Source organism: Phodopus roborovskii, unplaced genomic scaffold (assembly GCF_943737965.1).
Source record: "Phodopus roborovskii unplaced genomic scaffold, PHOROB, whole genome shotgun sequence".
NCBI lineage: Eukaryota > Metazoa > Chordata > Mammalia > Rodentia > Cricetidae > Phodopus > Phodopus roborovskii.
Genome location: NW_026126481.1, coordinates 552228 through 573865, shown reverse-complemented (window position 1 = coordinate 573865; position 21638 = coordinate 552228). Strand labels below are relative to the sequence as shown.

Below are 21638 nucleotides of genomic sequence, written 5' to 3'. Positions count from 1 at the left end.
GTTCTGTCTTTAGTGTTAAGGAAAAGCATTTACAATCCTTAGATCCACATTTATAAAGCAAGCGTGTGAATTTGGAGCCAAGTTAGAAAACAAATTGTTAGCAGACCCAAATGCTGTTAGAGTATTGAGACTGTTGGTTTGCCTGATTTAGTTTCAGAGTCTTTGAGGCAGTGGTCAATATGGGAATATTCTAACTTGGGGAAAGATTGGTGGAATGTGAAGGACTATGTTTTGATCAGTTCTTCTATTTCCCAAGTTAATTGGATGATTATCAAGATTCTTTGATCTATGAGTCTGCATTATCCCTGGCCTTCACCTCACACTGTTTTGAGAACTAGTTACCTGAATCTGTTTTATATAGGTTATTGGAAAGGCTAAGACCCTTTCTTCACTCTCTATATAGCAACCTTGAGAGGACCTTTAGAATGTCTTCAAAAATGACAGTTTTATGGTGTTCTCTCATATTTTAAGGAAAACGTGTTCCAAATATAGGCTACTTATTCTATACATATATAAGTATATATTTTAAATAATGTTTATCATCATCATTATTTCAAGACAAAAATCTTAGTCTGTAGCATAGGCTAGCCTAAAACTGTCTGTTATTCTCAAATTGTAGGATTATAAGTGTACCATCATACCTAGAAAATTATTATTATCACTTTGATTCTCTTTTTCTTTCACATGCATATCATGCTGTATTTGAAACTGGGTATCTGTTTTTTAAGCTTATTTTTCTGTCAGTGTATGTATAATATATATTTATCTATTAAAGGTACTGACTTTAATTCAAACGTACTTAGTAAATCTTATTCTTAAAAATTAGTAAATATGCTGATGTTCGTACATTTATGCACTTTTTACTTTAAACCTTCGTAATGATAACCATGATGTTATGAAACATTTAAATGATTTCTTTGGAGGATTTGCTTTTGATAAAGGAAGTAGATCATGATAACAAGAGATAAGAGTTCCAAATACAAATGTGAGCTTCTCAAGTATTAAACTTCCTGAGTCAGTTCCTTTATGAAAATTGTAAGACATGTTTGAAAAGTGCTCTGTGATTTAATGAGTTTTTCTTCTTATATTCTGGTGATAATTTCCGAATGTAGGCATACTATGACGAGAAGAAATTACATGTACTCTTTACCTGCATAGCAGGGTTTACACACTAAATAAACTGGATCACATTATCCTTTTCCATATGTTATTTTTCATTATAATTAAGGTGAAAAATCTGGTTGTGCTGGCTAGTTTTATGTTAACTGGACACATGCTGGAGATACCTTCTAGGAAGAGAAAATCTTAATTGAGAAAATGACTCCATAAGATTGGCTTAGAGGCAAGTCTGTGGGATATTTCCTTGATTAATGATTTGTGTGAGAGGGCCTAGCTCACTGTGGATGATGCCACCCTTGGGCAGGTGGTCCTAGGTGCTATAAGAAAGAAAGCTTAGCTAGCCATGAGGAGCAACCCAGTGAACAGCCCTCTCCATGGTCTCTGGTTGCTGCCCCAACTTTCCTTTATGATGGACTTTGATAAGAAAAATAAACCCTTTCCTCACCAAGATGCCTTGGTCATGGTGTTTTATTACAGCAACTGAAAAGCTAACTAAGGCACCTGTGAAATATTTCTGTTGTAGTTTTGTCATTGTGAACAGGTTTCTTTCTGCCTAGCTGTCATATCCTAAATTGTTATAGATCAGAGTGTGTTTTATTTGCTTAAGCTGACTTAATGACTGTTTGTAGATAGAACATAAACAGTTAGGCTTACATTATGATACTGGATTTAGAAAAATAAGTTAGATAGATTTAGGAATGAATTAAATTTATTAGCATATGATGACCTAAGTGAATGAGATATCTAAGTAACAGAGAAATGGGTTTGTTGTCTTTTGGGGTTTACATGTGATTTTACTGAAGATGAATTAAAGACCGAGTGGTTTTCTCTGTCATAAAATCAAGCTTTGTATTGCTATTCAGTATGGTAGGTATAGATGTTATTAGATTTGTGAATTGGGGAAGAAACTATACAAATTCTAATAGCAGATACCAGTAAATGCTTTTTGCCATTTAATATTAATATATTTTGAAAAGGTTTGTATTTTTCCCTTCATTTGTATCAGGTTTAAAAACTTTTTTTTTTTTTTTTTTTTTTTTGGTGGCTGTAGATGTGGATCAGTTGATAAAACACTTGCTTCACAAGCATGAGTATATGTGTTTGGATACCCAGAACTTATTTCAAAACCCAGATATGACTGTGCGCCCCTGTAATCATAGCAGTAGTGAGATGAGGTGGGGGAAAAAGATGGTCCCATAGAATCTACCCTAGCCTACCTGGTCATGATACAGGCCAATAAGAGACCCTGTCTCAAAAGTAGAAGCTGTCTGTGGACCAGTAGCAGAAATTGTCCTCTGAACTCTTCAGTACACGTGCTATGCACCTATCCCCATCCTAGTGGCTCAGAGGTTAAGAACACTTGATGGTCTTCTAGAGGACTTGAATTTAGTTCCCAGCACCACTTGAAACTCTGGCTACAGAAAATCCAACAGGCTTTTCTTGTCTCTATGGGGACCTGGAGGCACACATTCACACTGACTTTTAAACACAAGTAAAAATACAGTATTTTAAGAATCCCTTCCCAAAACCACCATTTATTTTGGGGGAGGTGAGGTGGTTACTCCATTTCTGTTTTTTTATTTAATTAGTTTTGTGAGTATATTGACCAGTAAAAGATGTAAACACATGTATTGTAAGTTCTTTGCTCTGTTTTTTTTTTTTTTTTTTTTTTTTTGACATTGGGTCTCACTGTGTAACCCTGGATGGTTGGGGACCTAACTTGTAGAGCAGGCTATCCTTGAACTCAACAGAGATTAGCCTCAGTCTCCCCAATTAAAGCCACCACACCTGGCTTTTGTCTAAGGTTGCAATCAGTACTGACTTTATGGATTTTTAAATTGAGTTATTCATGTTTGTTGATTCTCAGCTTTATTTTCATAATGTAAGTTGTGAAAAGTATTCATTGCAAGGATTTAATCTTTTTACAGGTTTACTGTACATTATTGAAACACAGAAAGTTCTCGATCTCAGAATTAATGTGAAGGCTTCGTATGTTATTGTCCCACAATATGGAATTTTTAGTCCTACATCAAATCTGCTTCTCTTGGATCTTGGTCATTTAAAGGTATATACTAATAATGGTTGATTGATGATAAGCCATTTGTGATGTTCTTTCATTTAAAATGCCCCTTGATTTTTATTAAGATTGATTTTTTTTTATAATGTGCAAGTGTTTTTCTGTGTATGTAGGTATACCAGATTTGTGCACTGCTAAAGGAGGGCAGAAGTGGGTCCCAGATCTCCTGGCTCTAGAGTTACAGGCTGTTATGAGCCACCATTTGAGTACTGTGAACTGAATCCAGGTCCTCTACAAAAGTAGCAAGTGTTCTTAACTGCTGAGCCTTCTCTCTGGCCCCTGAATATACACTGGTTTTAGATAGTTTGATTAGGTTCACTGGTGTTTAAATATATAGCAGCACTAGGATCTGAGAAACAATCTTGTTTTAGTGAATCAAGTTTGACTTCATCAGGTAGTTTTTTTTCCCTTCCCTTATTTTAGCCTTACAAGTCAGTGATAAATGTTAAGAATTGTATTTATAGACTTGAAAGTCATACCTAAGTTTTTTACTCTTTCTTCATTTTAAATCTTACTTGAACAAGTGTATAGGAATGGGGACAGTTCTGGACATAACCATCTTTCTGAAGTTTTACATATGTAAGTTAAGTAGAAACTTCTTTTTAGACTTCTGCATCTAAACCATTCAGTATAGTACCCATTAGTGTATCCCGTCCTATTAAGTTTTTATATTATAGAGCTAAGCAATATTTTTATTTTGAAGTACTTTACATGGTCTAAACTATTAAAATTAACTTTAAGGTGACAAGTAAAGGTCGATCCGGATTACCAGAAATGAAACCAAGCGGGGCCAGTCTTGAAGAGATAATGCATAGAGCTTATGATTCTTTTGATATTCAGCTTACAAGCATACAGTTGCTTTTCAGCAGAGTGGGTAAGTACAAGAGATGTAATGATTGATTTCTTTTTAATCCAGTGATTAATCTGAAGATATGCCTGAATACTTTCCCTCTACATGCTTAGAACTTCCCTGTATTTGTGTTAAAATTAACAGTTAATACTGATAGTAAATGAAAGGTGATCATGAAAGTATGAAACCTTAAGCACAACTGCTTCAGAATAGACCTTCACTAAGTATGTGACTGGGTACATGTGCTTGATTGGCTGTTTTAATCTAGCTGAATGAGTGATATTTTTATTTGTAACATAATTACAATGATTTAATTTAAATAAGAAAACAAACATTGCCTACTAACGTATTCCTGTTTTGAAATCAGGAAATTTTGACATCTTCCTAAACTTTTGTTTCTTACTGGGAACTGGTGCTTGCCCATTTGGCTAAGCTGTATGATGGTGAGAGCTCTAAAGGTTTGTCCATTGCCACCTTCCTAGTACTGAGATTTCAAGATTGCAAGCATGAACCACCATGCTTTGTTTTTCTTTTTTCTTTTTTTCAAGTGGGTACTGGCAACTGAACGTAGGTCCTTGTTCTTGATTGACAAGCACTTTACAAACTGGGTTCTCTCTCCATGCTGGCCACATTTACTTCAAGGCTGTAAATGAATTATTCTTTCATTTACTGTGACTGTTAACATTATAGGAAATGTTTCAGGTCATATGTTTTGTATGTCTATGTATGAATTTTAGCTTTTGAGCATTTTAACTATAGGAAATTTTTTTTTTTTTTTTTGAAGACCGGGTTTCTCTGTATTTTTTTGGAACCTGGAACTACCTCCATTGACCATGCTGTCCTCGAACTCAAGAGAATTCGCCCCCCACTCCCAGTGTTGGCATTAAAGGCATGTGCCACCAATGTCCAGGACAATAGGAAAGTTTTGATCCTGTTTTGTAAAATGAAATGATTACAATCCCTGGAAGAATTAAAATGTAAACATTGCTTAGATCAGTGCCTATTAAAAATCTTGACTAAATGGTGGCTATAAGGATTCAGGTATTATGCTGACCCTGCCCCCTGACAACTGGCATTCAGGCAATACTTAGCTTAAAGGGCCCTGTATTACATGGCTATGTCATGCCTTACGTGGCTGCTTAAGGACTCAGTATGCATGTGCAAGCTTTCCCTTTTAAGTGAGTGCCTCTCACCTGTTTACCTCTTTTCCCCCTACCATTTCTATTCCCCGCTTCCCCTTCCCTTTTCCATCTCTGTTCCCAGTTGGCCAACACTTACCCCTCTCTTCGTTCTCTTTCCCCAGTAAACTCCATGATTATTTTGTTGTGTTTTGTGGTTCCTGTTTCATCATGTGCAGCAAAACAATAATAGTGGCATTTATTAGTAACTACCAAATGCACTTACATTGTTCTGCCCTTTTTATTGCTTTATAATGGCATTATTTTGGTGGTAGAATAGCTGGTTGGCATAGTGATTGTTAATAGGTACACTGTATGTTTTACCAAAACTATGCTGCCTTTTTAAAAAACAGGCCTTTTTCTTTTGTAATAGAGCATAGTCTTGTAAAGCAGAATGGGGGAAAAAATGGAAACATGAAGACTTCCTTATTGTGTGTTCTTTAGGTTTTGTATGTTATAAAAATTAATGCTAATAATAAATTTGAACTGTTTCTGTATTAGGTGATAATTGGAAAGAAGCACGAAAGCTCAATGTATCTACACAGCATATTTTGACACCTATGCATGTCAATGTAGAACTCTCTAAAGCCATGGTTTTCATGGATGTCAAGATGCCCAAGTATGTATTATTTGTTACCTGTTTCATGTAACTAGATTTTCTCAGTAACTCTGTAATGAATGAAACAATCTGTTTCATTGACTTTATTACATAGTATGCACATTATACCTTTTGCTACTGATGCTGTTAATATGTAGTTCAGTGGCATCTTAGTAAGTTCACATTATTATGCAGTCATCACCCTCATCTGTCACTAGAACCTTACTTAAAAGTCTTCTAAGCTGAATGTCATACCCACTAAATAATAACACTCCAATCTATTCTGCCTTTTGCCCCTGGCTATGCAATCCCCAGTACATGTTATCTTTATGAATTTGATGGTTTTTGGTACTGGATAGAAGTGAAATCACATAATATTTGTCCTTTCCTATCGATATTACTTCACTCACAGTGTGGTTAGGATTCATCTATGAAATATATGATGAATTGTGTTTTCTAGTCCTCCTTTAAAAGAATTTTTACCGAGCCCTGCTTGCTTCTTTCTATCCATTTTTGAAAGTAGGGTGGAAATTTACTACTATTGCTAAAAGTCTCTTCCTACCCTTAGTTCTTTCAGTATTTACTTCATTGAACTCTGTTGTTTGGAATGTGTGTTTTTGTTAACATATTTTTTGTTTAATTTGTCCTTATATTTCATTAGGTAGTATTCTTTTTAAATTTTTAAGTAATAGTTTTTGACTTGTAATCTTCTTTTATTACAAGCATCTCTCTCTTTTGTTGATTGTTTAGGGTATCTGTTTTAATTCTTTACCCTCTTACATGTATATTTTCTTTAAATGGAATCTTCAGTAATGATAGTATATTGTTGGATCTTGATTTTTAGTCATTCTGTCAACTGATGTCGTTTGATGAAGAAATTTAAAACACTACACACTGATATGGAAGGGCTAGTTAGTTCATTTGTTTTCTGTATGTTTTATAGCTTGTTTTCCCTCATTTCCTCTGATGGTCTTTCTTTGTGTTTGGTTGGTATTTGTTCTAACATGTTTTGATTACTTTCTCATTTCCGTTTTTTTGTATACTTTGTGAATATTTTGTTTGGTTATCGTAGAGACTAATGTCTTAAACCTTTTACCATTTGCTTAAAATGGTACCATGTTAGTCTCATTTACATGCAAAATCTACTTTTTCTACACCAATTAACATAGACTTATTTTTGTGTCTTAATTTCTGCAGAAAATGAAAAGTAGTTAAAGCCCACATCCTAATCCTTATTTATACTTGTCCGTGCAGTTAGCTGTACTGTGATGGTTATTAGACAGATTTAAGGTAATAAAAGGAAGCCTACTATTTAGTAGGTAACAGTTTAACGTTCATCTTTTAGTTGGTTTTGGGTGTCTCACATCAGGTACTTGTGTCTGCTGTCAGGCACTTTTCCAATGGAAAATTTTTCCCAACCTCTCTTCTTTTTTATTCTTAATTTAAAAAAAAACATTTATTATGTGGAGGCCTTGCATATTCAGACACTGCCATATGCATGTGAAAGTCCAGAGGACATCTTGATGGAGTCAGTTCTGGGTAATCAAACTCAGATCACTGGGCAAGTGCCCCTTAAGCGTAAGTGCCTTTACCCTCTGAGCCATCTTTGGGCCTAGCCCCTCTTTAATTCAGTATCTTATCTGTAAGCAAAGGAGATTGGCAAGACAATTAAAAGAAAAAGAACTGAAATTTTGTTCTGAATTAAGTTTTTGGATATAAAATCTCTAGTTATTTGAAGTTGCTAAGCTTCAAGTTTTCTTGTAGGAACCATATTCATATAAGAACTTACACGTAGAGGGGGTGTTGGAAATAGAGGCTGTGATCCTCAAAGTGATGAGTGTACTACAATGGCATATAAATTCTGTAATGATAGTAACATAATTAATAATAGGTAATGTCATATGTATTTGGCAAACACTAGAGAAACAATAAATGAAATAATACTGGCAAATAAGCCTTTGAAAAGTATTAAGGCTGGTCCATCTAGGGTTTATAAGGTAATCTGTAAATTGTAGTGATTTGTAGTTTTAAATTTTTATTTTAGATACTGATTTTAAGGGTGTCAGTCTATCCTCTTTGTTTTGTTGTTTTAGGGATGGAGTAGGTGCTCAGTATTGAACTCAGCAAGCCGCCTGTCACCTCCCCAGTTCCCATTCTTTGTTAGTGTACTTAAACCAAAATGAAAATCGCTCTATATATTCTTTATATTCCATATACTGTATAATGATTCCTCTGTTTACAAAATAGATTCAGGATTGCTGGGAAATTACCACTTGTTTCATTACGAATCTCGGATAAAAAACTGCAAGGGATTATGGAATTGTTTGAAAGCATTCCAAAACCTGAACCCATAATTGATGTACCTGTCCCTGCCAGATCATTCCAGGTAAAATCTTTTTCAGAATTAATGAAAGATTGAATTGAAAAATAGATTTCAAAGTAGTAGTGAAATTACTTATAGTCATTTTAATTTTTAGCAGAAATGTTTCTTACATAACATCCCCATAATGTCCATTTACATTATGAGTATTTAAAATTATGGGGAAACACTACTTTGACTTCATAAAAGGAATTCTGCTATGTACCAGAATATGTGTACATAGCAAAGCCAAGGGAAGATGTAGCAAGAAGGCGGCTCTTTGCAGGCTAAACATAGATGATCGAAGAACTAATTTAAAATACCTTAATCTTGACCTTCTGGCCTCCAGTGAAAATGTTGTCTGTGGTTTTAACTGTTGTCTTCTGTTATGGTAGCGTTGGCAGTATCAATGCAGCTTTTGGTACCAAGAAAGTGGGTTGATGCAGTAGTAACACTTAAAACTGACAATAGAACTGTATAACAGGTAAGGTTGGGAGAATTTCAAGGTATATGTTAGAAAACTTCTACATTATCATCTTAAAGATTTGTAGATACGTAAGTGATGACTGTGGATTGAAATGTGGAAGCATCACAGTATGCTTCTAAAGGGAGAATTTTCTACTGGGCTCTGGGGGCTCTGTGTGTTTGAAGGACATTTAGTAGTAAAAACTTACCATTTAGATGTCTGCTGATTTGAAGATACCATAACCCAGTCGGTCTTCTAATTCATTTTCACTTCTGATCAATGAGGACATTATTGAGAAATATATGTCCATGAAATCACAATTGTCTACACAAAATTCATCATGTAGAAAAGTACATATGACATTTAGCATCTTCTTGCTTAGGAAGCATCATGTTAGCTTTGCATAATGAAGTTGGCACAAAGCATCTGGAGACAGTTCTGTGTTGTGTGCTATTTTTTAATCTATTGACTTTATGGGCTTTTAACAAACAATATTGGGTGTTTTTTTGTCAGTGAAAAGACATCAGACACTTTCAAATGTGGGGTTGGCTGTGAAATAGTCACTCAAGACTAGTCATGAAATTTTATCTTGCTATATGTAAATCACCATTTTATTTCAAGGGAATAAATGATAATTAAGGACCAAATCTGTGAGTAGTGGGGTGGGGACAGACTTCAGTCAGACTTCTTGGAGTTGGTGAAAGGTGATTCATTGTGAATACAATTAGTGAAAGTAAACAAGGAAGGAACAAAATAGATACTTTAAGATTTTACAACAGGTACATCATAGTGTAAATTTTTTATTGTTTGTGTCTTGGTTTATTTCTCCAACCCACAAGGAATATATAATGTTATACAGCCATTTAAATTTTTATTACGTTCTTAAAAAAAATTGTAGATACATAAATCTTAAAACCCCTCTGGTGAGAATTGTAATGGAAACTACAAATACAAACATGGGTTTTTATATCTTAAAAAAAAAAAAATTGTTATTCTGAGCTATCTCCCTCCCTCCCTCTCCCTCTCCATCTCCCTCTCTCTTTCTCTCTCTCTCTGTAATGTAGACCTTTTAAGTGTTGACCTTGACTTGTTAGAGGATGTGATTGCTAAATTATGAAGGCTGAAAAATATTTTTTCTCTCCATTATTAGAACGTTTGAGAGGTGTAATGAAGGAAACTAAAACAAAATGACTGTGCGAATCAAAAAGGAACTAGAACTTAGGGATTTGGAAAATGGTTAGTTTATCTATAATGCTAAAAGTAAGAGCATTTTATTTGATGGGCATCAGGAGTGTTCTGAGACGATGATTTGGTTAAAGAACTTAAGTCACAGATTTCAACTATTCATCTCCTGAATGGACTAAAGGGACTAGAAAGGGAAGCAAAATGAAGAAAATGTGTTGAACTTTAAAGATTGCACAGAACATGGGAGTCTGCTAAATAACTACAGCACATATTATCCTTGAGCAAAAGAGGAGAGTAATGTCCTCTCGGTGATTCTGAGATCAGGTGTCACAGCCCTTTGGTCTGGATGGTACAAGGTTCAAGGGATGAAGCAATCTCGTTATCAGTGGACTGTAGGTGTTGTTGGCCAGAACCTACAGACAGGGTTGCATTTGTCTTTTCTTATTGAATATGAGAATGTAGGCTTTTGTTAGACATTCTTCACCAAATTATGAAGCTACCATCTATTTCTAGTTCTCTGAGCATTTCTTTTCAATAGATATTGAGATACTATTTCTGCATCTATTACAGTCTTAAGTTTGTCCCTTTATTCTGTTAATATGATTAATTGATTAGTTTTACATTCTCAATTACTATCTCATCTTTGATGATATATTATCTTCCTGTATATTACAAAGTGTATTTGATAAATAAGGTTAAGCATGTCTTATCCTAAGTTGCTTTGGATTATAAATATTTTAAATTTCAGACTTGGTCTTTTTCATTTTTTTTTTCTTTGAATGTTAAAATATTTGTTAAGACTTGTTCAGTTGAGCATTCCTACTCGTAAAAATCTAAACTGCTTCAAAATCTTAAACCACTTGAGCATCATATCATTGCTCAGAAAGTTTCAGATTTCAAAAGAGGAAAGCGACTAGCAGGTGTGTGAGGTATGTAGGAGAGGATAATGGGAATGAAAAAAATCAAACTGTATATGACATCTGTTTATAAAAATATCATAATGATATTCATAATTTATATGGTTACTGTACCCTATAAAGAATAAAAATCTTTATTGGTTTATCCATTTGTCAGTTACTAAGAAAAATATTGAAATTTCTAATTTTAGGCCAATTCAGATACTACATATTTAGATTAGCATGCATGTACCTTATCTGAAGTACTTGTGACTAGAAGTGTATTGTTTTTGTTTTTCCATTCTTGAATATTAACAAATATATAATGAGGTGTTTTAAATGTAGGACACAAAGTCAGAACACAGAATTTATGTATGCACATTATGCATACTTAAGTGTAATTTTATGCAGCTTTTTTTATTGTGGCTGAGTTTTGACCGATACATCACATAATATCAGGTATAGAATGGAATGTTCCACAAGTGAGGCTCTTACTGTCTTCATAAATGTTTGGATTTTGAAGCAGTTTCCATTTCAAATTAGAATTGCTAAGCATGTTGTATGTTTTGTAGGTATTGGGGCTTTATTGTTTGTTCATGACAGATAACAGATCCTACTTTCTGTGTGTAGTGTAGTAATATTAGTATATGAAATGAGTTGGGAAATGTTTCCTAGTCCCCGAGGTTCAGTAATATTGAAATTAGACCAAACAATAATGATATAATAAACAATAATGATATAATAACCTCAAAAATATTAAAATTAATGATGCTTCTACTTCTTACTAAGTAAAAGCTTGGAAGTTATTAAGCTTTGTGAAGAAGACATGTCCAAAGCTGATAAGCTGAAAGCTAGCTGTCTTATGCCAGTCAGCCATGTTCCTGAGGGACACATAGACAGTAATAGTAAGAAAGCAAAACAGTCTTGTCTTAGGGTTATAATTGTTGTGATGAAACACCATGAACGAAAGCAATTCATAGAGGAAAGAGTTTATTTGACTACATTTCCACATCATGGTTCATCATGGAAGGAAGTCAGGACATCATAGTTGAAGAAAATCAGGGCAGGTACTCAAACAGGGCAGAAACCTGGAGGCAGGAGCTTATGTAGAAGTCAAGGAGGAATGCTGCTTTCTGACTTGCTTCTCATGGCTTGTTCAGCCTGCTTTCCTACATTAACCCAGGACCCCAAACTGGGGATAGCACCACCCACATTAATCACTAATTAAGAAAATGTCCTACAGACCTGTTGGGTGACAAAATTTTTCCTGGGGTGATGTAATGAACTTATCTATGCACCTCAGATAGGAAGCAGACCAAAGTCCAATTTTACCAAGTCAAAGTTCACTTGTAATAAGTGAACTTTGGGGTTTATTTTCATTTGTATGAGGGTTACATACAGAAGCAAAAATGACTGAGGACAGCTGTACCACCAAAGCCATCCCCAGCAGGGGTGATACCTTACAAACCTGGTAACCCATAGCACACTGCACAGCCTACAGACAGCTCAACAGGTTGGGGTGTTCTTTCCAGGTGCCTCACTTGGTCTTAATTGTTGGCAGCTCAGCGGTTTTCTGCTTTTTTTTTTTTTTTTTTTTTTTTTTTTTTCCCCAGGCAGCTGTTCTGGTCTCAGAGTCTGCAGCTCAGCTTCATTCTGTCAGTCTAAAGGGGACTTTCAGCTTCTATTGCTGACTCGGGCAGGGAGTTGCCTTGAGATTCAGGGAGTTCCTGAAGCTATTTTGAGTTGTTTACTTTCCTTCTCAAGGATATTTCTGCAGGGTGGAATGTTTTTATCTTTTGAGGAAACTATTACACAACAAATTCCTACAGCAAGAATTTAGGATGCATTCTCTCAACTCAGGTGCCCTCTTCTTAGATGACTATAGCCTATGCCAAGTTGACATAAAACTAGCTAGCTTAAGTCTCATTGCTGATATGGAGTGAGTTTTGATTGTTAAGAGTAGAAAGTCAAAGTGACTGCAGCATTTCCAGAGTCAAAAGCCCAATTTGGAGCAATAGCATGAACTTTTTAAAGGCTAAAAGAAGAGATGGCAGTGATGAAGATCAAAATGTCTTTATAGTATCAAAGTGCACGGTAAAGTCACAAGTGATGATGGAGGAGCAACAAGTTATATAGGACATTTACTAAGGTAATTAAGAGTGGTGACCACATAGAACAATAGGTTTCTGTTATTTAATTCACAGCCTTATATTGGAAGAGACTGTCATCTAGACCTTTGCTAGCTAGAGAGAGGTTAGTTTCCAGCTTCAAAGTTTCAAAGGACATGGTTACTCCCTGTTAGGTGTGGATGCAGGTGATGTCTTTAAGTTGAAGCCAGTGCACTTTTATCTTTCCATAATTTGTAGGCCCTTGGGAGGGAGGGAGAGGGAACTGGGATCAACATGTAAAATATATATTTAAAAAAAAAAAAAGAATTGAAATGCCATTTTGGTGAGTTTTTCCTTTGAAAAATTCTTCTCATATATTTTAGTTTGATGTTTATTTTGTCAGATACTAAAATAGTTACACCAGCTTGTTTCTTAGGTCCATTTCTTTGGAATATCCTTTTCTTTCCAACTTTAACCTGAGGTGATGTCCTTGATTTTGAGACGTTTGTCTTGGATGAAGCTGAGCAATAAAATAGATCCTGTTTTCACATCCCCCCCTCCCCGCAAAAAAAGAATTAGACTTAGCATTTTGTTTTGTTTTTTTTCTGTAAATTCATTGTGTTTACACAACGAATGTAGGTTTTCAAAGGGACCTAACTGCCCCTAAGTCACTACCTGACAATTTTGATAATAGTTTGAGATAAGACCATACACACTGCAGTTTCGTTTGGTTTGAAGCCATTCTTGCCTGAGCATTGTAAACTTTTTTCCTTATGATCCAAGTTATAGGGATGCACCAGTCTTCGTGCCAACCTTGACTGTATTTCTGAAACTCCCAACAAATTCTATTGTTTAAACACTTTCCTTGGTCTTTCTTATAGTGACTATGGTCACTTGTCTTTTACTTCATTGTCTCCTGGCAATATTTATTCTTTTGAACATACTTGAAACAAACTACTCAGAAAAAATCTGTCCTCCCCCCTAGTATTACTATTCAATGACCGTGTCTGTGGTCTTTTGTATGGAAATAAATGAACTTGCAGCTTCTAAGTCAAACCATTTAGACAATCAAATCTGAAATGGAACACAGATGTAAATTTGAAGGTCAAAGATGGTAAGTTTTTTTGAACCAAAACAACTAATTCAAGGAAAACGTCATGTATAGTTGGAATAAGTACCTTAAAAATCACAGCATAAGAAAAAGCAGTAAAAATATAGTTATCAGGAAGGAACTGAATTAAAAAGATGCAATGGAATTTGTGCTTATTAGTTTTTAGTCAACTTGACCCAAACTAGAGTTATCTTAGGAAGACAATGAAAATGCCCTCATCAGCTTGGCCTGTAGGTAAGACTGTGGGTATATTTGCCAAAATACATTATGTGTGCTCTTTCAGTTCTTAATATCAGGTGTTGAGCTTGCTTTTCAAGCTGTCCTTGAGCTGGTTTCTGGGCTAAGTAAAATTTCAAGTTAGAACAGATCTCAGAATCCTTACAGATTTCCAAGGAATTCCCATAACTATACTTACCAACAAACTAAAAAACATACTTACTTTAAGAGTAATTATTATACTTGGTTATATGCAGCTGTTTTTATACAAGTATATAATATACTTTGAACATATTACCTCTGTAAAAGCACTTTTTCCTTTTTTTTTTTTTTTTTTTTTTTTTTAAGACTGGCTCTTAGGTAGCTCAAGCAGGTCTAGAACTCTCTGTGTAGCCAAAGATGACATTGATTTGTTACCTTTCTGCTTCTTGTCACAAATGTTAGGATTAATGGCATGATCTACAATACCTGCTTTATCTGGTGTTTGGGAGTCCAAACCTAGGACTTTTCAGTAAGCACTCTATTCCCATTGAGATATAATACAAAGCACTTTAGCTTTCATACATCTCATAATTAATTTTCTTGCTTTAGACCCGATTTCTTCTCTGAATGAATTGACTAGCTTTTTGTCAAAAGTACCTTATAAATTTGAATAAAAGGTCTTTATTCTGATTGACAATGAGTTACTTTTGTTTCAGATTCAAGCATCTACTGCTTTGCCAGTATCAGAGATTTCTCACAAGTTATTCCCTTTATTGGAACAGCCTTCTGTTACTGAAGATGGTAAAGTGAAACTGCTTAAGAGAATTTCCTTATTTACATATGTATAGTTGAGGTAGTTTACATTTGAGGGATGTTTTCTTCAAATGATTATGTGTAAGGGAATAAACTTCTTTTAACATTCATTTTCTGTAGAGTAATTAGTAAGAAAAAATCAACAAATTTATTAAAGTTTATGCACATGTACATTGGAGACTTAAGAAATGAGTCACTCAAAGAGTGATTAAAAGTTGGGTTTATATACCAGTTTTTATTGAACAAAAGAACTCCATGCTATTCAATTCAAAGCTGTTTTGATTGTTTTGAGTAGCTGATGAGTGGAATCTTTATGTAGTGTTTTGATATTATGGTTGAATACTGATAACAAAAATTACATTAAGTGAAGTCATAGTTAAAGGGGTACTTTATTAACATTTCTGGGCCTGGCCTCTGTTGCAAATATTACAGCGTGGTAAAAACTGAGTTCTGTTACACTATCCAGCTATAGGGACCATGGTACCATGTTGCTTTTTAGTTCAGCATCCAAACTGGGCAGCTCACTACTGCCTCTTACTCTACCTCAAGAAAATCAGTTGCTTTTCTTTGTACTCTGTGAACACCTGCATTCACATACCTGTACACAGATACACACATATACACATAATTGAAAATAAAAATGAATCTTAAATAATTGATTTTATGGCAAATATTTTATAATGTCCATACTTATCATTTGCAATGTTATTTATTCAAAAGTAATTTCTGTATTCTTGTATCTAGCACTTGTCCTCAACTTTTAATATGAATCCATAGCATTTTAATGCTTATATTTATTTCAGAAAAGTTATAAAAATGTTAAACATAGATTATGTCTGTTGTTGACTTAAAATATTTTATGAAATTTAGACTCAGAGGAGGAATTTTTTGATGCACCATGTAGTCCCTTGGAAGATTATCCTCAAACTCTATGTAGAGTTAAAAGTTCTCGGCACAAAAAATTACAAAAAAAAGGTTGTTCAATGAATTTAATTCAACTTAGGATGCGATTTGAAGTAGCAGAGGTATGTACTATGATTGCATAAATGTGGGTAATGTGAATTGTCATTTATACTCTGTGCAGTTAAGTGTATAGAGACAGGAATATGATTTTCCTCATCTTTTTTTTTTTTTCAAGATTATCTTTCTTAGGAATTAGAGTTTAAGTGTTATATTGTAGGCCGTTTTCCAATGCATATTTATTGGTGATGCGTATGCAATGTAAGTATGCATTGTTTGTGTGGGGAAATACACAATCGATATTAAGTTTAAATTATTAACATACTGTATACATATCTTCTGTATTCATATATTGCTATCACATAGGTGATATCTGTGCTTTGCCTTTCTTCTGCAGGTTTTGATTCAGTTTTATCAACTTGTGGGAGACTGTGAACTACCTGTGTTAGAAATGGGTGTTTTAGGATTGGGAACAGAAGTTGAGATTAGAACATTTGATTTGAAAGCAAATGCCTTTTTGAAAGAGTTCTGGTTAAAATGTCCAGAATACTTAGGTAAGACTATTGAAATATATACATTATTTTTATAATTTGACTACATGTTACAGAATTTTTTGTTCTTTAGACTTTGAATCAATGTATTTATATGTTGAAATAGTCAAAAAATGAAAAGACAATTACATTTAAATTTAGGTTAGTACATTTTAAACTAAAATATAATGACATCGTTTATCCTTTCCCTTGTCCCTCCAACACTTCCCATACACCCTCCACTTCAAGTCAATATGAATATTACATATATGTATGTATACACAAATACATAAATATAATCTGCTGAGTCTTTTTGTTGCATGTGTATGGATGGCTTTAGGGCTGACTACTTTATATTGAGTAACCAACTTGGTGAATTATCCCTGGGAGGGGCTAATTCTATTTCTCTAAGCAGACAATAGTTACCTGTAATTTTTTTTTTTTTTTTTTTTTTTTTTTTGGTCTAGGATTGGGGCCCAGTGAAATTTTCCGTATTTCACATTAGCATGTCTACTGATGCTGCTGTTATTCTGGTTCTCTTATGCAGCCGTCTCTAGACGACACTTTCACAGCCGACTTCCTTGCTCATGTAATCTTTCTACTCTCTCTTCCATGATGTTCTCTGAGCCATAGATGTAGGAGCTGTCATATCAGTACACCCAGTGTTGTGATTTTCTTCGTTTACTATAAAGCAAAGCTTCTTGCCAGGCAGTGGTGGCACAACCTTTAATCCCAATACTTGGGAGGCAATCAGATCTCTGTGAATTCAAGGTCAGCCAGGTCTACAGAGCTAGTTTCAGGACAGCCAGGGCTACATTAAAAAAAACTCTGGCTTGAACACCCCCACCTTTAAACAGACAAACAAAAAAAACAAAAACAAAACAAAACAAAAAAAAAAAAAAAAAAAGAGGAGGAGGAGGAAAAAAGAAAAGAAAAACAGGGATTGCACCATCACTTAAATCTAGGTCTAGGAACCACAGGTGACAGAGACCTTGCAATATTTGTCTTTGTCTTTGTGGGTCTGGATTACCTCATTGCACACAATCTTTTCTGCAAATTCCATGATTAACTTATCAACTACCCCAAAAGTGTGCTATGCTTGTTACATTCAGATATTCACATTATTATCCCCCAGGATCCATTATTTGCATTTGATTTAAACATTGGTGTTAAACTTCTTATATATTTGAACAATATATAAAGGAAAGTTTCTATGGTGGTGTCATGATAAGCATGCTTTCACTGTGCTGAATATCTACTTTTCTCCACTCCTTCTATGGTACCTGGGATAAGATCATCTCCCTGTCTTTCATGCTTTACCCTTTTATCTGACGGTATGATTGGATTAATATTGTATACATCCTTTTAAGGTTCGCTTCTTTTAGTAATCTGTGTTTAAATCTTACCTTTTCACAGCTTGACAACTAGTTTCTATTAACCAACAAATCATATATTCCTTTGTCTAAGAACATTATTGTTACCTATTCACTATATCCATTATTGTTAGCTATCTGCCTATCCATAGTAGATACCCATTATTGTTACTTATCTACTCACTTTATTAATGACATCTTGATTTTATTTTTAGTTTTGGCTATTTTGAGTTAAGATGGTATAAATAGTTATGTGCAGATTTTGGTGTAGACCTAGGCTGTCTGTTTCTTTGGGTAAATACTAAGGAGCATAAGTGGTGGATTATATATTAAAAGTATAACTTTTGTAATGAACCACCAAACTCTTCCAGTGGTTATATAATTTTTCATTTTTGCTGGTAATAAATAAGAGTGCTTATTGTTCATCCTTACCAGCATTTTGTTAGTGTCTGGGCTTGAGTCCTTTTTATTTTCCTGATGTATGATGTAAGGAATCCTTTCATATGCCAGTTTGTCATAGCTTCTTTGGTAAGTGATATCTGCTAATTTCACTGACTCTTAAAAATTATGGATCAAATTAACTAGTTTAACCCAAAAGTAGGTGAGAGGACATACATTTGTATGGTGTCATACTACTTGTTCTCCAGCTCATAGGAACTTAAGTGTGGTGCACTGCGTTACAGTTATCTCTTGGTCTTCAAACTTGAGTGTGGTGGATTTTTTGTGTCACAGTTATATCTTAGGTCACACAAACCTGAGTGTGCAGGATTGTACCACAGTTAATTGCTTTGTCACACATAGATCATCATATATAGGTGTTGAATTTTTGTTGTGTTCTATTAAAATTACATTCTGTTCTTTTGCACCCAAAATAATTTTCTTTGATTATTGGAAAGAGAAATGAACCAACTTGATAGTGTTCTCTAGTAATTCAGAAATTGTAACACAAATGATAAATGACCCTGAAACTGATACTAGGCTTCAGAGCTTCAAGCTGAAGTTGAGAAAAGTTAAAGCATCAGACCACTAGCTCTTACCTCTGCCTCAGGCTGAAAGGGTTGTCCTCTCCTCAGATGTCTAGAGAATAATTCTCCAAACATAGCTTGAGACCAAGTGCCTCAGACTGAATATCTGCTCCTATCTTATATACCTCTCTAGAGCTGGGATTAAAGGCATGGGATCTTAAGTGCTGAGATCTCCTTTGTGTGAGCTGTTTCTCTTTTAGACTGATTCGATCTTGTGTAGCTCTGGGTGGTCTTGGACTCAAAGAGATCCATCTGCCTTTGTTTCCTGAGTCCTGGGATTAAAGGTGTGTGCCACCACTGCCCAGCTTCTATAGCTAACTTGTGTGGCTGGCTTTATATTCTGATCCTTCAGATAATCTTTATTAAATCATAAATAATATATCATCACAAGAAGTAGTATAGCCATTGTTAATTTTTGTGCTTATGCATGAGTAAACTTACAAACAAAAAAACATTATATGCCATCATTACAGTACATTTCCTAAATAAAACAGTTTGTTCTTATTTTCTAAGAAGGAGTGAGTAGCAGAGTTGTGAAAAGCAGATGATATCTGGTAAAGAGCTGTATAAGAAGCTGGTAAATAAGTAAATGAAGTGCAGCTATTAAGGTTGAAAAGTATAGTTAATACCTAAAATGGGAAACTGGTTCATGTGCTCATAGTTTTTAGTTTGAAGGCTTGCATGGATATTGTGCAAGAGCAGTGTAATTAGTTTGTAATCCTTTTTTTTTTTTTCAGCCATAAGCAATTTGATAATGTAGCCTGAATTCTAATTGGTCTTCAGTAATAAAAACTCAGAGTCAGCTATCAGGGTGTAGAAGCTGAAAAATCAGAGAAGCAGAGTAGCCAGCCACTAGAGAGTGCTTACCAGTGCAAGGATCAAAGGAGCTATCCTGTCCTTAGACTGCCTCCTCAGACTGCTTCAGACTGACTTCACTGAGCTTCTGTCTCCTCCTGCCTTATATTTCTCTATCCTCCTAGCCATATCACTCCTGTTTCTACCTCCTTAGTGCGGGGATTGAAGGCTTGTGATCCCAAGTGCTCGGATCACTTTTGTGTGAATTATTTCTCTTAGACTGAATCTGTTTCTTGTAGCCCAGGATGGCCTTGAACTAAGGGAGATCTGTCTGCCTCTGTCTCATGAGTGCTTGGATTAAAGGTGTGTGCCACCATTGCCTGCCTGTCCTATATGGTTAGCTAGTGTGGCCAGCTCTGTGCTCTAATCCTCAGGCAACTTTTGTTAGATCATGAATATCAATACATGATAATGATAGTTTTAGAGACTATTGAGGTATGTCTTCTCTAGCAGTTCTCATAGAATATCTTTTTTTTTTATAGTAATGTAACTAGTAGACTGCTTTATACTGCTGAGACTGATTTTTTTATATACTATATAGAGAAATGTAACACTTTCTTGATGCAGCTCAACAACAGTTTTTTTAGAGATAGTCACTGCTTTTTTTCAAGGCATCATTATGACTCAATTCTAGAATTATTAATGCTCTTTTATTACCACTAAAAGTGATTTTGTTTCTTTAACAGCTTGCTAGTTTTTTATTACTGATTTGTCTAGTTGTAGGAAGGTTTGAGATTTTAGTGTTTAAGTACAAAGGAAGGATACATTGTATGGAGAAATGACACTTTCTGAGTTTAAAAACAAAGAAGGACATTATTCAGTAGAGTGTAGGGAAATATTTTTCAATCATAATTACTAATGTCTTCATTTATCTTAGTATAATTTTCCTACTGAGCAATAATCCTTCACTATTTTTAGATGAAGACAAGAAACCAATTTATTTGATCACCACCTTGGATAACACAATGGAAGATTTGTTAACACTGGAATTTGTGAGAGTAAGCAGTTCTGATTTCACTTAATGGGCATGTAAATGTGCTATTGAAATTTATAATTTAGTGTCCTTAACCTAACTCTAATGTAACTTTGCCAGTTTCTCTCTTTTAAAGGTCTTTTTGTTTTGTCATTTTTTTTATCCTGTAGTCTTAATTCACAAATATTTCATAAACCACACGAGGTACCTTATGTTCTAAGAAGAAGGACCTGTAGGCTGACATTTTCAACCAGACTATTAAAAAGAAACAAATGTTTATTGTTGATGAAATTTCTTATTGTATGTGGTACAAGAGGATGAACTCAATTCATTTTTACCATTGCCTGGTTATCTGCATTTTAAGTGTCAAAAAATGACTCCATTCCATTTATATTGATCTGTAATATCTTTTAAAATGTTATGAATCTTGTGTATGTACTATGCCCTCTTTATAAAGTATTCTTTTTTTTTTTAAATTTGGCATTCTGTTTATTTTAATAATTATTTTGTAATAATTATGCCAAGAGAATAATACCATTACTTAAGACAATTTTTGCTTCCATGTTTGGTGGAGATTTTTAAAGATTTTTTTTATTATTATTAACAGGGTTTAGACTATATGAACTCTAAAGAAAATAAGGCAATTGTGTTATATGCAAATTAAATGATTACTATTCAAAAAAAATAAATCATGCCACTTGCAACATTATCAGTCTGCAGGCCATAATGTTAAGTGAAATAATCTATTCATGGAAAGAACAGTACATGAGGATCTTACTTATATGTAGACTCCAATAAAATTGAACTCATACATGTGTAAAGGAAATGGTAGCTGCTGGAGGATGTGGGTCTGCTGTGCAAGGAAAGAATGAGGAACTGTTGACAAATGGAAATAGTTTTAGATAAGAAGGGAAAATAGATTCGGCAACTCTTGGATATCAGAGTAACTATAGTCAATAATAAT

General features: G+C 34.5%; 1 protein-coding gene across 1 annotated transcript in view; it reads left to right on the top strand.

Moving 5' to 3' along the window:
- Vps13a (vacuolar protein sorting 13 homolog A) overlaps positions 1-21638 on the top strand; it is a 180596-nt gene that overhangs the window by 49422 nt on the left and 109536 nt on the right. Inside the window, exons 20-27 of the mRNA XM_051194059.1 lie at positions 3048-3184; positions 3938-4070; positions 5726-5843; positions 8070-8208; positions 14862-14946; positions 15829-15983; positions 16316-16472; positions 20620-20699. Coding sequence (XP_051050016.1) covers positions 3048-3184; positions 3938-4070; positions 5726-5843; positions 8070-8208; positions 14862-14946; positions 15829-15983; positions 16316-16472; positions 20620-20699 — 1004 coding nt within the window. The remainder of the gene's footprint in view (positions 1-3047; positions 3185-3937; positions 4071-5725; positions 5844-8069; positions 8209-14861; positions 14947-15828; positions 15984-16315; positions 16473-20619; positions 20700-21638) is intronic.